The 16,150-nt window shown below is 44.0% G+C and overlaps 1 protein-coding gene across 1 annotated transcript in view; it reads right to left on the bottom strand.

The window, feature by feature from the left end:
* Window positions 1–472: 472 nt before the first annotated feature.
* pola1 (polymerase (DNA directed), alpha 1) overlaps window positions 473–16,150 on the bottom strand; it is a 46,672-nt gene continuing 30,994 nt past the window's right edge. The window contains exons 34-36 of the mRNA XM_063912210.1: window positions 14,981–15,097; window positions 8,542–8,638; window positions 473–1,711 (exon numbers count right to left, since the gene is read on the bottom strand). Coding sequence (XP_063768280.1) covers window positions 1,575–1,711; window positions 8,542–8,638; window positions 14,981–15,097 — 351 coding nt within the window. The 3' untranslated portion in view covers window positions 473–1,574. The remainder of the gene's footprint in view (window positions 1,712–8,541; window positions 8,639–14,980; window positions 15,098–16,150) is intronic.

Consider the following 16,150-nt stretch of genomic DNA (forward strand, 5'->3'; position numbering starts at 1 on the left):
AAATAGTTTAAAGAACGTATTACGTGCATTTTTTGAATACTTACCACTTCTCTGGTTGTCTGGCCTCAAAGCCCATACACTGGCTTATTCCTGAAATAGAACGTGTTGGTGTTTTATTAGCAAAGAATCTCTTAAATCAGCTGCGGTTTTTAGCAGCCAAACAATGCATTAGGGAAGGGACTATTTTTACCTGTGGAGTAATACTAGTGTTATGCGAGTTACAGTGGGACAAACTCATGTCACCCAGTCCAAATCTTTAATACATTTTGGACAATAATTAGACAAAAGGTGTACTGTACCTGTCTGAAATCTGGGCTGGTTTGGCTCTTTTCCTTGGTTAGTTGAGAGGAAGGAAATACATGTTTCTGGAGAATTTATCCTTTAAATATAGAGGAAAATAAAGTGGAGGAACTCTCCAAACCAGACGCCCAGACAGTGGAAATACGTCACAAAACACAACGCCAACATCTGATCCATTCAGCTTTTTTATTAAGGTTTCAGTATCAAAATAACCAATGTGAAAAATATTACATTACAAAACAATCATTACATACCTGAGCAACACAGGTGAGATATAACAAAATCTACAGGCATTAAAACACATCTGCACAAAGAGGGGAAGAGGGGGAGGAGTGGGAGGAGAGAGGGATGAAATGGCTTCACTTAAACAGAGCCAGCGGAGGAGAAGATCAGCTGTTCGATATGGAGACAAAAGAGCCAGAGAGTGTGTGGCCTCCATCACCCCTGCACCCTCTGATCTCACACACACACACACGGGATGAATGGTGGTAATCAGAACAAGTGTCCGATCGCTGCAGGCCTCCAGCGGTTTTACAGGCCAGGGTCACGATCATTGGCTAATTAGCGTCTCCTGGAGGATACTGGCTGCTCTGAGAAGAAGTCATATTACACACACACACAGACACACACTGACACACACACAGGCACAAAGACAGACACACACACACACACACACACACACACACACACAATAGATGTCATTTAGGTATGATTGCTACTCCCCTTTATCATACAGCGTCAGGGGGATTGGGTCAAGTCACGAGTGTCCGTGAGCAGGAGGTGTGATTGGCTTTTTAGGTCTAATAATAAGCCCGTTTAGTTCAGAGAAGATGATACGAGGGTCAAGAGGTCAAAGACTAAAATCACCAATATATATCGGAAACCTAAAACAGGAAAAAAGCTGCAGATGAATCGATGAGGAAAATATTGTAAGCTGCAACTTCAGAGGAAGAATCGGCCAAATATCCCCAAAAATATTTAGTTGTTTTGATGTAAAAATGGCATCAAAGGTGGTTTTCAGCCTCTAAAATGTGATGCATTCCCTGCTTTTCATGATCATATTATATTGAAGTGAATATAAAGACTTTCAATGACATCATCCTGGACTTTGAGGATCTGGAATGGACATTTTTCACAGATTTATAGAAAAAGAATCTGCAGAAAATTCTGTAAATTGCCTCCCTCGAAAACCGAAGACAGTGGTTGAGGTTCCCGCTGTGTGTGGGTCGTCGGCGCTCCTCGGTAGGTGTTGTCGCCACAGGTGTGTGTGTGTGTTACTTGAGGGAGGAGAACGCCTGGAAGAGTTTGGCCAGGTTGATCTCTGAGTATCCGCTGGTGGCCAGGGCTTTGTCCGGCACTTCCTTCAGCCTGCGGTACACCTCCCTCTCGCGGCTCCAATGCTTAACATGAGCTGCAGGGGAGAGGAGACAAATAAAGGAGGTGTCATCAGAGGGGGGGTGTTAACAAGGAAACACCTGTGCTATACTTGAGTATTTCCATCAAGAAACATTTTCAATTCAGGACTTTAACTTCTAACCGAGTATTTTCAGACCACAGTATTTCTACTTTTACTAAAGTGAAGCTCAACGGAAGATCACTCACTTCCTCGACTGCATCAATACTAAGTGCATTTCAAAATAGTGAATGCTTCACTTCAGTATGACCCCCCCTCCCCCCATGACGATGATTAGTTTCTGTAGAGTCCTGGAGCACCGGCTTTATCTGCTCACTAATAAACACTGAGGAGCATTTCACCCTCAACTGGAGAGCCGACAGATCCAGGGCTGTCTGCAGCGATGCTATCACTCTGCACACACACACACACACACACACACACACACACACACACACACACACACACACACACACACACACACACACACACACACACACACACACACACACACACACACACACACACACACACACACACACACACACACACACACACACACACACACACACACACACACACACACACACACACACACACACACACACGATCGATTGAGAAGCCCGATGAGAGCATGAAGTCGATATATGGTCCCTGTTATCCCCTCGGGGGGGCCGTAATAAGGCCAGAGAGAAGACTGCCATCCTGAAACCACCAAAACCAAATCTTTACAGCATTATTCTGAACAGGAAGCACCGCCAAACCCAGAGGTAACACACCGACACGACAAACAGAGCACAGATACAGCGGGAATAACACTGGGGCAAATGGAGGGGTCGCTGGTGAGGGAGCAGGGCGATGGAGATGGGAGGACGACGTTGTTTTGATCTTATTTAACATTATTAATCTAGTTTGATATTATTGAAGTTTCTCCACCACACAAGCAAGTATGAGAACAAATCAAAGAAGATTTAAGATCTGTGAATCTGAGCCCACAAATAATCACGGATAGGCACCACTTCGAATCTTATATTACAATTCTGGAAAATAGGGCATGAAAAGGCCTCAAAATATCTTAGTGGAATGAAACCAAAACGACCTTTAAGCCTGCTAAAATGGGATTAGTCTTTCCAATAATTAGCATATTATTAAAACTAGGACTGCAACAAAAGCTGGAACAACAGTTGACACCTATACTGATAATGCATTTATAATTCTGGAGCAAAAACGACAACAGGTCGATGCTTTCAAATGGGAATAATTGCTGTTCAAAACAAGACTTTTGGACTCTTAAGAGCGCAAAACAAGCAATATGTCGCCGATACATTGAATTGTTTTACTATTTTCCCACATTGGGGCTGCAGCTACATTCCTACTATCTTCAAATCCAGTGTTGGATTGACACCGATATAAAACAGAAAGCTGCCTCACATTTTAAAAGCTGGATAAACTGATGAGATGATTAACAGATTATCAATGGTGTGAATCCACAAATCGTTTCAGCAGAACTTTACTGCTGCTTTACCAGAAGCAAACCCATTAGATACTTGTGGCTGTTATTTATCTAGATCACCTACTGTACACACACACACACACACACACACACACACACACACACACACACACACACACACAGCAGTGGTCATGTCCTCGCCATCTCCTGTCTTGTCTTCCTGCCCGCTGCATTAGTGGCTGCTGGATAAATACCACACCACCGACTGCCCAGGGAACAAAGGTTAGACACACACACAGACACACACACACACACACACACACACACACACACACACACACACACACAGACACACAGACACACAGACACACACACGATTGATGGTAGTTAAACACTTAAAAAGCGCCCTTACTCAGAGTCATGGCGACTAAAAAACACGTGAGACAAACAGTAGCGGTGTGGTTGACTTTAACGCCTGCAGCAACTATTACCAGATAATCCTCATGTTAGCGAGGGACAGAGGAAGAGAAAGGGGGAGACAAACTAGTCTATTTATCTGGGGGGAATAGAAGGAGGGCAATGATGCATGATCAAGCGAAAGCAATCATGTCATCATTTCTGAAAGGTAGGAGAAAAATAATTCCTCGTTCCCCCTTCCTCACTCCTTTCTCTTTTTCCACCTCAATCACTGTGTGGCGAACAGATAAAAGAATGATTTAAGAGTCACCGAGGGGGGAAAAGAAAGAGGGAGAGACCTGGCTGCAAGTCGGAGCGCAGTGGGGAGTGCAGTTCAAATAAATAGCCTCCCTTAAACGAGGCGGGAGGAGAGGGGGAGACGCCGCTGCCTGTAAGGCCGTGAAACGAAAAAAGGCGGCGAGTGGAAATAATAACACGAACGATGAGTGGAATAAAGAAGATGGAGACTGAGGAAAGCACACAAATCCAGCGTCACACCCTTAAAAACTTTGCCTAATTGATTGCATTAGACGTCCCTCTTGCTCACACACGCTCCGAGTGTATCAGGGGTTATCTGGGCTCTAACTAGGTGTTGTCACACACTCGCGCACACTGGGCACGAGTAGATCGCGGCTCTGCACGCTCTAACTAGGTGTAAATACAATAACAAGCCTGTAATTAAGTGAGCATGATGAAGTTAATGGAGATCGGCCATTGCGTCGGCCGCCTCCATGAATATTCTATTAGGCTGGTGGCGACGGGCAGCTGGAATAGCAGTTAATTTAATCACCACTCGGAGCACGGGGAAACTTCTTTGTGTGAGTGTAATTGCACAGAATGAATAATTGATTTGACAATCGCACCCGTGGATTTTGCCACCCCGCTTTGTATCGCCGGAGAAAGGGAGGGTGGAAGATGAAGACGGAGAGAGAGAGAGAGAGAGAGGGAGGAAGAGGAGTGGGAGGGGAGAAGAGGAGCAAATGCAGAGTGCTGAGAGGTGGCAGGGAAGCTGTCGGTAAATGGATCATTAGAAAAGCGCAGCTCAAGGACAATTTATATTTTATCAATGCGGCAAAATTACATTATTGCTCACACACGCAATCATACTGCCCACACTCAAGATTGAGACCTGGAGGGGGGAGGAGGAGGAGGGAGGGAGGGAGAAAGGCAACAGATAGACAGAGAGCGAGGGAGGGAGGGGGGAGATAAAAAAGGAGCCAGAGAGAAGAAAAGTGACATGAAATGATTTGAAAGTCATTGATACGGGATGTTCCCAGCTAAGGAACGGACAGCATGTTTTTTTCATTGTGTGTGTGTGTGTGGATCTGTGTGTGTGTGTATAATCTATTAGAGATCTCCTGTAGAGGATAAAATTACCTCCATGTTTTACTCAGTTGCAGCAATCAGGCACAAAAATGCAATATACATGTAGATAAGACAGGCTTACAAATGTGCAGACACTGGAGCTCTGCAGTGCACACACACACACACACACACACACACACACACACACACACACACACACACACACACACACACACACACACACACACACACACACACACACACACACACACACACACACACACACACACACACACACACACACACACACACACACAAAGTTACTCTATTCTACTTTATTGTGTATTGTCAGTACACCTGTAAGCATGCATGTGCAATACAGCTACTCAGGCACTGCTGTTTATTATTTATTTGGTTATAATGTCTCTTATTCAGGTAAACACCAACAATGCTCGGGTGAAAACCGGGGAATTCAGGGTGTTGTAAATGGGATTCAAGCAATACTACAATGTTCATGTTCATTGTGACGGAGGAATATGTCACTACAGCACAGAGGAATTTCAGACCCGGATTTCAAATGATAAGAAAAGCTGTAAAATATGCAATTACTCTTCATACCAAGACAACTCCTCAACCCGTTACTCGTTATGATACTATTACTGACTTATAGCTTGATGCTAACAGCTAATGCATACTAGCTCTCCTGCTGATTTCAACACAGCTTGTAGGTTTCCTATTGCAGCATCATCAGGGGAGTATCTAACGTGTACAGACTTCATTCTTAAACTCTGAGACCCAGAATTCTGATTCATTATCAGAATTTTAAGTCGACTGGGTACCGATGCAGTGGCTTTCTGGACTTCCCAACTATCAGACATTACTTGTTTGCAGGCCTGTGATTGGGTAATATTGAGAAACATGGTGTCAGCTTAAACAATATGATTTATTCCCTTACGAAAAGTATCAAAAACTAATAATCCAAGATGAACTGAAATGACTTTTTATGGAGACAAAGACTTAGGGGTTTAAAGTTAAAGCATATTGTCCAATCATCTCTTCTAATAGCCAATGAAACACTTTACATCCCCCAAAAGCTCCTCCCTATAGGTGTACATGCACACACTCCCACAGCGCAGAGTAGGGTGTGCAGGATTGTGCGTCTCCTCCCTGTAATCTGTGGCCCCTGGGTGAGTAATGCAGTAATGTGGGGTATTACTTCCCCAAGATGGAGAGATAACACCTTAAATCTATATTTTATAGCAGCGTGAGTGTGTGTATACATGCATCCTCCTCTATTGAAGGTACGTGTGTGTGTTGGATGTTAGTCATTTGGTGTTTTTGGACAAGATATAGTCACGCAGTTTAATAAACCAGGGACCCACACCTGCTGATCGACGCAGATCTGCCATGAATTCAACGTCCTGGGTGACAGACATGACGCCATACTCAGGGTAAAACTGATATACAATAGTGAGCAGAGCTCCTTCATTGTGACACTCTCCATTATGTTTTTGGATCAGCACCTACGTCACATCAGAGGGCTGCATGTTGTCGCCACGATGGCTCAAAAGTGGCTCAACTAACCAATGTGTGATGGCAAAATGAATCTGTGCAATAAAGTCACAAATGGACATTATTACTTTATTTTGAAGGGTCTCAAGCCCAGGATCCCCTGCAGGGTTACCACTCAGCATTCAAAGTGATATTGAAGCAGTCAGTGATTCCCATCTGTTTTGACATGTGGTGTGCACTGAACTCTGTTCCTGCTGTATGTACAGTATGAAGGGAGCACACATTCCCAACTCTTATTCTTAGTTAGTGATGAACTGTGTTGTAAGTTAGGGTGCAATTACTAATATTCATCTGCAGACAATCTTTCCAATGAATCGATCATCTTTCTGTCTATAACACACCAGAACATGATGGTCAAAAGTCTTGTTTTTATGTAATTGTTGTGTCATGTCACCCCCGGGGGAAACAGCAGTATATTCCTTCTACTGTTTTGCTGTCTGTCATTTTTTCTTTAAATCATTTATTCATTAATTTATTTTCCTTTGAATTAATTAATGAATACTTTTTATTATTTAATTGCTTGTGTTGAGAAAGTGTTCTGTGTTTGGGATGAGGGGGTACATATTGGTATCAGGATCCTTCTTGATTGTGTTACCCTGGGAAAATTCAATAAATATATATAAAACAAATTAAGTCCAAATACCCCGAAATATGAGTTCAAATGTTTGTCTGACCACTCATTTTAGAGGCTGGACTCTAGGGACTCTTCCTGATTCCTGCCTGAAACAAATAATCCATAGTCAGAATACTCGCCAATTATCTTTCAGTCAATCTCCTTTCCCATTAACCGCTTCAGCGCCGACAGCGAGGCTCAGAACGAGAGTGAAACTCCAGTACAAAAACACAGCCAACATCAAGAACGTAAAGAAAGGAGGAGGTTTAAGAATTGATTGGCTATGATTTCTTGCATCTGGGCAAAGACAGAAATAAAAGAAAGCAAAAATGGAGGCTATAATCATGTTAGTAACCCCCCCCCTCCTCCTCTACGCCGGTCCAATCCCTCCATTTCAGCTCCCTCCGTCTTCTGAGTGGTCATCTGTTGATTACACGTTATATTTACCTCTGCTGTCTCCCCCTTTCGCTGCCACACACACACACACACACACTCAGGCATACATACATAAATAACATCCATACATAAATATTTAATCAAATAAATAAATCACTCGGCCCGGCGGTCCTTTCTAATCAAGTGACATCAATCAGGGGGAGAAACGGGTAAGGAGGCCTCGCGGCGGACGCCTTCTGAGCGCTGGAGTAGCGTCTATTTGAGTCCAAGGGGGGAAATATACGCTCCATGTCCCATTATGGGAGAAGGGCTATCCTTTCGTCAGCGCGCCCATTACTCCCCCTATCATTTCCCCAAATCTAAAACCTGTTTTCAATCAACACAGCCAAACGAGTGGCTGTCCAAGAGAGGCAGAGAAGGGGAGAAAGCGCTGGAGATGGACAGCGAGGGTGAGGAGAGAGGGAGAGCGATGGAGGGCTCTCTCCTTCTTTCTCCCCGTGATTGGAGCGTTTTGCATTCTGTATGTGTGTGTGATTGAATCCGTCTCTTAAATTAGGGCTGTCGACTCGAGGAGCTGAATGTCCTTAACCCGCTCTCCCCGTATCCAATGCCCGTGCACCGCTACTTCTGTCTGTGTGTGTGCGTGTGTGTCACATCATTGGTGAATGCTTTAAGTGTAGCCTGGGTAAAAGGTTTACGTTGAGCCATTGATTGCTAATGGTATGTTGTGTGTGTGTGTGAGGAAGCATTGTTAGGGGCATCAAAATTCAAACTTCAATAGCTGCTGTAGTAACTTGATTTCTGTTCCAAAGGCGGAACGGCAGAGAAATAAAGAAAATGAATAAAATGTGTTTTTAATTTTTGTTTTAAAGCAGGCTTGTTTTTACAACTGCACAAAACTTTAACCAAATCCTGCAACACACACAGGAATACTTCTGAAGGATAGGATGGTACAGGAACTAGCAGTGTGTGTGTGTGTGTGTGTGTGTGTGTGTGTGTGTGTGTGTGTGTGTGTGTGTGTGTGTGTGTGTGTGTGTGTGTGTACAATCTTACTTCTCTCTTCGCTCTGCAGCACTTTAGCCACTGCATGCTCCCAGTCGAAGATGAACCTGTAGAAGCACAGCTGGTTGTACAGCGCCTTCTCCGAGTACTGTGGAGCAAACACACACACACAACAAGGAGTCAAACACTGCAACACAAACAAAACCTGCCACACATATTCTTTGATGTGATTATGTCATAGCATGGCTGACACACGATCCAATTAAAGGAAGCGTTTCTCTGAAGTGGGGGTGTATGATGTCACAGACGGAAGGAGCAGCAGGAAGCTACAAACCCTGTGTGCATTTAGCTGGTTTCTCCTCTTTGAGCGACTGAACCGCAGTTTCCTCAGTAGTTAAAATGACAAACGCTGGCAGCCGGTCAAATCAGCTCTCGCTAATTAACGCTAATGCCCCGCGTTACATGGCCAAAACTAAACGTGGCTGCTGTCTGGTTTTGTGTGTGAATTCACCTCAGTGAGACTTCATGTGTGCATCGGGAGATTCTTACAGCTACATTTGTGTGTGTCTGTCTCAGCTCCACATCTAATCAACACATAAGTTAATGAGTAACGGACTCTGAGCGCCTTCAGTATTAAAGTGATTAGAGAAGATTAGCTAGCTACAAAGAAGCTAAAACGGTTTCTTTGTTTGTACCTGTTTTCACTTGTTAACCACTTCAAATATGCCAGTAGCTCATTAGAGGTCAAATTCCATTTATATGCATGATTATAAAGACGTACAAAAGGAGGCAGTTTAATATAAAGACGATCATTAAATAGTGGCTATAATCGTGTATTGCTAAATGTGTGTCACACTCTAAATTTGTAAAATAACAGAAAGCTTTTCCTGATTTTCTGCTCACATGTAGTGAATGCAGCACTGTCTTAGACCTGGTGTAACATACACACACACACACCCAGAGTCACCGCTTATTGGTTACAGTTAGTGGAACAACAACAATAATGCTACTAATCCATTTAACTTCCTGCAAGTGTATAAGTAGGTTATTAATCCCTGTTATTTTGGAGAAGGGAGAGCGCGACAGGGCAGCGGATAAATGAACTCCGTTTACCAGTTTGACAAACAGGGAGCGGGAACGTGACCGCAGAAATGTGCTCCCGACTATTCCTGCCTGAACACATCTCCAATCCTCTGTGTGACACGGCAAAGCAAGAAAACAAATTTGCTTGCTTTGTTAATCTCCACTGCAATTAACCGGAGCCACACGACAGCCTGCCAGAGCGGGGGAGAGAGACAGAGAGAGAGAGAGGAGCGGGGAGGGAAAGGGTAAAGATACAGAAAGAAGATGGAGAGACAGAGAGAGAGAAAGAAAAGAGGGGATCAGGCCTGAAATACCCTCCCTCATAATAGTTTGTTGTGATAAGCCATTGTGAGAGAGGCATGCGAACAGCCGAGGCTGTCAATTTGATTAGCCATTATACTGCATGTTTAATTGCAGTTATTGGCTCGTCATTTCCCCGCTACGCTGGAGAGGGCACGCTAAGCCCCGACCCCACACTGCCATCAGGTGTGCGCCGAGTGCTTTATTATTACCGCCAGGAAGAATCCCCTGACAATTCCTCTGTGTGTGTGTGTGTGTGTGTGTGTGTGTGTGTGTGTGTGTGTGTGTGAGGGAAGAGAGTTTGTGTGCGCCCATTATACCTGCCAATCGGCAATGTGCGTAATTGTAATTTCAGTTTTTACTGCTGTGGCGTAATCAAGTGGCAAGAGTATGTAATGCAACTAAATGCAAACTATGTGAAGTGTGTGTGTGTGTGTGTGTATGTGTATGTGTGTATGTGTGTGTGTGTAAACGTGTAAATGTGTTTAATGGCTCTCTAGGGCTGCCCACATGGCACACACAGCTGTTGACCGTTGATGCACGGCCTAGTCAACAACCAAAGCATGCACATCCCATAATGGAGCCTCGGTTACGGTTGCCAAGGTTGAACAAGCTCGATCGGCACAAACGTTGCGCACCACTTCTCCCTCTGCACACACACACAATGTAATGCTGATTGTGGGCGGGCCTCTCGCTACACACGGCTTGATTGACAGGTGTCAGAAAGGCGTGGCTAAAATGTTACAGGGTTGTTATTGAATTTAGAGCCCCTCAACCCCACCTCACACACACACACACACACACACACACCTACCTCGTCATTCAGCTCGCTGCTTTGTTCCTGCACTGACACCATTTCAATTTGCTCCACAAATCTGCAGCATTTTCAGCCTGACTGCCTAAGGAGCAAACCAGCTGTGAAATTGCCTCTCTCCCGGGAGCGTCGGACCCCCCAGCCCCCACCTCATACCCCTTTGCTCCTTTCCTCCCTGACTGACTCCCCCTCTAACACACACATACACACAGTTAAGAAAGAGGGGAATGTGTGTGGGAGAAGAATGGAGACGGGATGTATAGAATGAAAGTAAGAAATAAGAAAAGGAGGCTAAATCGCACAAATTGATCCAAATCACAGAGCAACAGTCTGAGACGGCTCGCACAATAAAGCGAGCACTCAAGACTTCCTGGGAGTCTTAAAAACACCTGTCTCCGTCTTTTAGGGGACACACACATCCGACCTCCGCAGAACTTTGGCACTATACCGTCGTTTAAGTACACCGGTGAGGCAGTAAATGAAAAGGCAGACCATATGTCTCCGTGTGTGTGTGAGGAACAACAGAAACACAGAGATTTGAGAAGAGACCATTATGGCGGCTGAAACAAGGCCTCGGCGTCACACACTCTTCCCCGGCTCATCTCCACATCGTGAAAGCTACGCTACCCGAGCCCACACACACACAAGTGCAGCTGCAGAGAGGGAACGAGGGAGGGAGCGAGGGAGGGATACGGAGAGAAACAAACATACATTTTCCCTCAGCTGTGAGGCCACGAGGCTTTAAAACTCTTGAGCTTTTTAGATGCGATGAGCGTTATTGCCGGTTGTGGTAGTCACGCCGATCAGCTTCACAAGACACCATAATGAGTCAATATATGTAAATCTTTACTAGGCAAACACGGCGGGAAACAAAGGCATTTAACTGGTGCTCTCGCCCGCAAGCCTCCAGCGATTCAGCACCGGTAATTTCTCCCCATTGAAAGGCATAATTGCCTGCTATTTGAAGATATTCATGCTCAATTTTTGAAATTAATTTCAATTGGAAGGAAATGTAGAAATGTCATCTCCAGTGAAAGGGATTTGATTTCAATTATCCTCGCTCAAAGGACTGTGATTTCCAAATACACTTAAGCAAAATTATGACAAGAATTTTTGTTCGGCGAAATTCAGTGTTTAAAGAGCGATTAGGCGATAATGGGGCAGCTTTGAGCCGGCAGTGAATGCAGCCGTCTCCCTCTGAAAGGCACTCAATTATCTCTGATTGCTCCCGCTATAATGTATCAAATAGAGATACCTGCTATTGCCGTAATTTGTGTGAAAATTAACATGCTGCAATTTCCACTAGAGGGAAAAAGGGAGCTCTAATGGGCGCCTGAGCGTACATCAATAAAACGAGGGGAGAAAAAGAGAGTGACAGAAAGGGAGGGTGAGAGGAGGAGAGAAAGAGCAAGCCAGGAGAATGAGTATAAGAGCTAAGGAGGGAGGGGAGGGAGAGAGAATGAAAAGAAAAGGAACCGTGAATAAAAGCGAGGAAGAAAAGGAAAGTCAGGACAGAGATCTGAGACACTGTGAGAAAAAAATAGCCCATTTCAGTTAAGCGCTGTGGAGGGAGAAGGGGGAGAAAAGAGGGAGAGATGGAAGAGAAAGAAATTTAATTTACTGAAAATATTACAAATTGCACCTGTGCATAACTCCCCCAAATTACCAACCAATCAAGGCAGAGTGCCTATTACTCTCCCATTACATGGAGATCAGATCACGCTCTGAATCTGTGTCCAGAGAGAGAGGGAGGGAGGGGAGAAAGGAGGAACAAGAGGGAGAGATGGAGGGAGGAAAGAGGAGAGGCAGCATCCACAGCAATGCTAAATGTACCATGATGCAATAGAGGAGAACGCAGTCACAAACAAGATGCTCGTTTAAAACGCTCCGGCACAAGCAAGTGTTTTCACTGCGGCACCAGGAAGAGAAGAGGAAGAAGAAGAAGAGGAAGAAGAAGCAGCTGAAACTATCTTCATCATCTACACAGAAACAGCTCCATGATGCTTCGTCTCGCCTCGTTTGTTTGAGCGCAGACTATCCACCAGCAGCTCAAACTGCCATGAATGGCCTCTTGAGTACTTTGCATAATTGGCAGCAATTTAAAATGTAAGCTGCTGGGCTATTAATCTCCATGCTCTGGCTTGATTCAGATAACAGTGTTACCTAATACTGAGGAGTCCCTGTTAGTCTAAATGTGAATCATGCTGTATCCATTCCTTCAGAGGGAAAAGAGAGGATCTGCAACATGTAGGAGAGATGTTACTGGTTTCAGTGTGTGTGTGTGTGTGTGTGTGTGTGTGTGTGTGTGTGTGTGTGTGTGTGTGTGTGTGTGTGTGTGTGTGTGTGTGTGTGTGTGCAGGATTACAGAGAAACTACTCTCCAAATGTTTATGAAACTTGCTATAAGAGTGAACGTGGACTTGGGACGGATACACAAATCATCTTGCACTTTTGTTAACACTAAAAGATTCATCCGGCATCAACCAAAATGAGCAACAGCAAGACTTCTATATACCTTTCCCTTCTTATATATCTTTTGCTTATTCGTCAATTTAGTTTATTGTAAATTACAAGGTCTTTTCTTTTCTGTCTGAAATGCTTGTTTTCCATTTTCCACGCTATAAATCCATATCTTATGTTATATTATCTTACATTAATGCAATATGGTAATAAAAGTATGGCTGCAACTGAGGGAGATGTCCTTTTTTAAATACATTTCTCAATTATTCAATCAGCCATTTGATGGAAAGAAATGTCTGAAATGGTGAAAAAGCCAAAAAGTGTTACCTTAAACCCTACATGATGTCCTTCAAAGTCTTGTATTGTCCACAACTCAATCATATTCAGTTTAATCTGATAAAGAAGTAAAGAATCCTCACATTTAAGAAGCTGAAATCTGAATAAATGAATTTTTTTCTTTACAAAAATCGCTAAAAATATGAATCTACTGATGACGATTAATTACAAAGTTGACCACTGATAGATAAGTCTTTGCAGCTCCATGTGAACGAGTGCAGAGAGGAGCAGATAACATGATTTTCCAGGTTTTTCGGGTGGAGAAAGGGTGCCTGAGCGAGAGAGAGAGTTAAATGTTTCATTCAGCCGCAGTTTAAAGTGCCACGGCCCTCAGGCACAGCAATGGCCGCCTAAGTGGCTTCAGTGACAGCAGAAATTGGCCTTCTGGTTTACAACCTGTCGCCACAGAGCCAGACACAGCAAAGCAGCCGGGAGGAGGGGGGAGATAAAAAAAATGACAAGAGAGTTAAGGCAAGGGGTGAGACATGGACGGAGAAATGATTGAACAGTCACGCTCAAATTGAAAGGGAGAGTGTTTGTTTTAAATCCAGTGGTCAGGCTAACAAAGTGTTCATAAGACGACCTGTCACACACACACACACACACACACACACACCCACACACCCACACACACACACACACACACACACACCATTGTAATGTGACACTAATGAGTGATGTACAGAACATGTGAGAGCAGACTTCAGCTCCATAGCACCATCACCTGGACAAAACACTCAGGAATCAACTATGTGACAAATCTGTGCCGTCGCCTCGACCTCAAGGACAGAGTGTGTGTTTGTGTGTGTAACCTCTGTTCTGTTCTTTAATTTATTAAGAGGGGAAAGCATGGTTGATGCATGTTTCACGACTGGGACCAGACAATGGCGAGATGACACTGAAAATCTAACTGTGATCCAAACTGCATTCTGGATAAAGAGGCAAAAATACACTTCAAAAATAACAAACTTCAGTAAACCTCACTTTATTATCCAACACTATAGATATGTTCCCCCTGTGCTGTGCATGTCATAGTACTGTGTCTTTATTAAACAAGGACCACGCACAGAGATACATGAATCCCAAAAAGAGAACAGTTTATTCTATGCAAGATTTAGCTTTTTTCTTTTTCAATCTGCAGTCTCTACATCCATATATTCCAAACACAGCAGCAGAACATACCGAGCAAAGGCTTGGAATAACTTACTTTAGTTAATAATGATAGCTCTGGTTATCTATGAATCACTATAAGAGCTTTAAGCGGTCACAGTGACATCAAACTCTGACTTCAAAAGGTTTATATCGTTGAATCCAAGTGGACGTTTGGAGGAATTCTCTGAAGATGTTATCCTGAGATCTCGTGTTCACAGATCCAACAACCCTAAATCATTAGGACTTCTTGGATGCACCACAAGTCGCGGATAAAGTGAGCACTGTGTGTGTGTGTGTGTGTGTGTGTGTGTGTGTGTGTGTGTGTGTGTGTGTGTGTGAGTGATACCTCAGGTCTGAGCGTGGCCCTGGTGCAGGCGGGGCAGATGGGTCCGTGTCGGGAGAAGGCGATGGGCAGGCGTCTGGTCCGGTTCATGCAGGCCTGATCCTCACACAGCAGCCAGCCCTACGAGACACAAACGTTAACTACAACATCGGGACAAACACACATTGGGGGATGCAGCTTTTAGGGGCTTGATGACAGCAAACATTCTCAATTAACAGCTTCTAAAATGTGAGGATTTTCTGCTTTTATGAAAAAAATACATTTACAATACATGTTTTGTAACTTCCTCCTTTCTTTGTCCAAAATTAATCCCTTTCCAAGATTTCTAACGAGTTTAAAACACTCCCATGACCAACAATGTCTCCTTTCAGTATTTAATCCTGTGTCTACTCAGGTTTGGACTCTTCTGAAGGAACACAGACCACCACAACATCAGTCAACACAGTGAAGACTAAAGTTCTAAAATACATTCAGAGTCATTTGTTAATATCCTGTATGGGTTTTTTACAGCTTTCATCAAACTCCACGACTGTCGCCACTTTAAAACTTCAAATTGTACCTTTTCCACGGCCTGATGAAAATATGTCATCAGAGAAAACATTCGGCAGCCGTGCGTGATTACTTATTTATAAAATGTGCCGTTTATTTTGTTGATAAAAAGGCGTTTTAAAAATAAAACTTCAACTCTGTTATTCAAGCAGCTGGAGGAGAAACGAGGGGTCGAAGTGAGTTTATATCTGACCACACATCTCCCTTTACATGTGAATGTATCTTTAGGGGAGGCTCGGTGAGTACTTGTCAGATAGGCAGAGCAGCGGACAGCTAAACGGCAGTAGTTAGGACCCCCTGCGGTGAGGTAGTGACCCTGGGCAGGTGCTGTGGTCTCACCCTCTCAATCTTCGAGCCCCTCCACACCCCCCCCCCCCTGTTCTTATTCCCTGTCATTACTCAGGGGGTTTAAAGAGGAGGGGGGTTAATGCCCAACTAATGACAGAGCATAAGACCCACCACCATCCTTTTCCCCCCAAATCTATGTATCCTTCCTCCCTTTCATTCACTGAAAATAAACACCCTCAAACCCCAAAGCACCTGTCTTTCTCTGCCCACCCCCCACATTGATTTTTATGTTCAGCTTTGTCTCGTCCTCTGATCAGTCTTTGAGCTGCAGCTGAA

This window comes from Eleginops maclovinus, chromosome 21 (assembly GCF_036324505.1).
Source record: "Eleginops maclovinus isolate JMC-PN-2008 ecotype Puerto Natales chromosome 21, JC_Emac_rtc_rv5, whole genome shotgun sequence".
In the NCBI taxonomy this organism is placed as follows: Eukaryota; Metazoa; Chordata; class Actinopteri; order Perciformes; family Eleginopidae; genus Eleginops; species Eleginops maclovinus.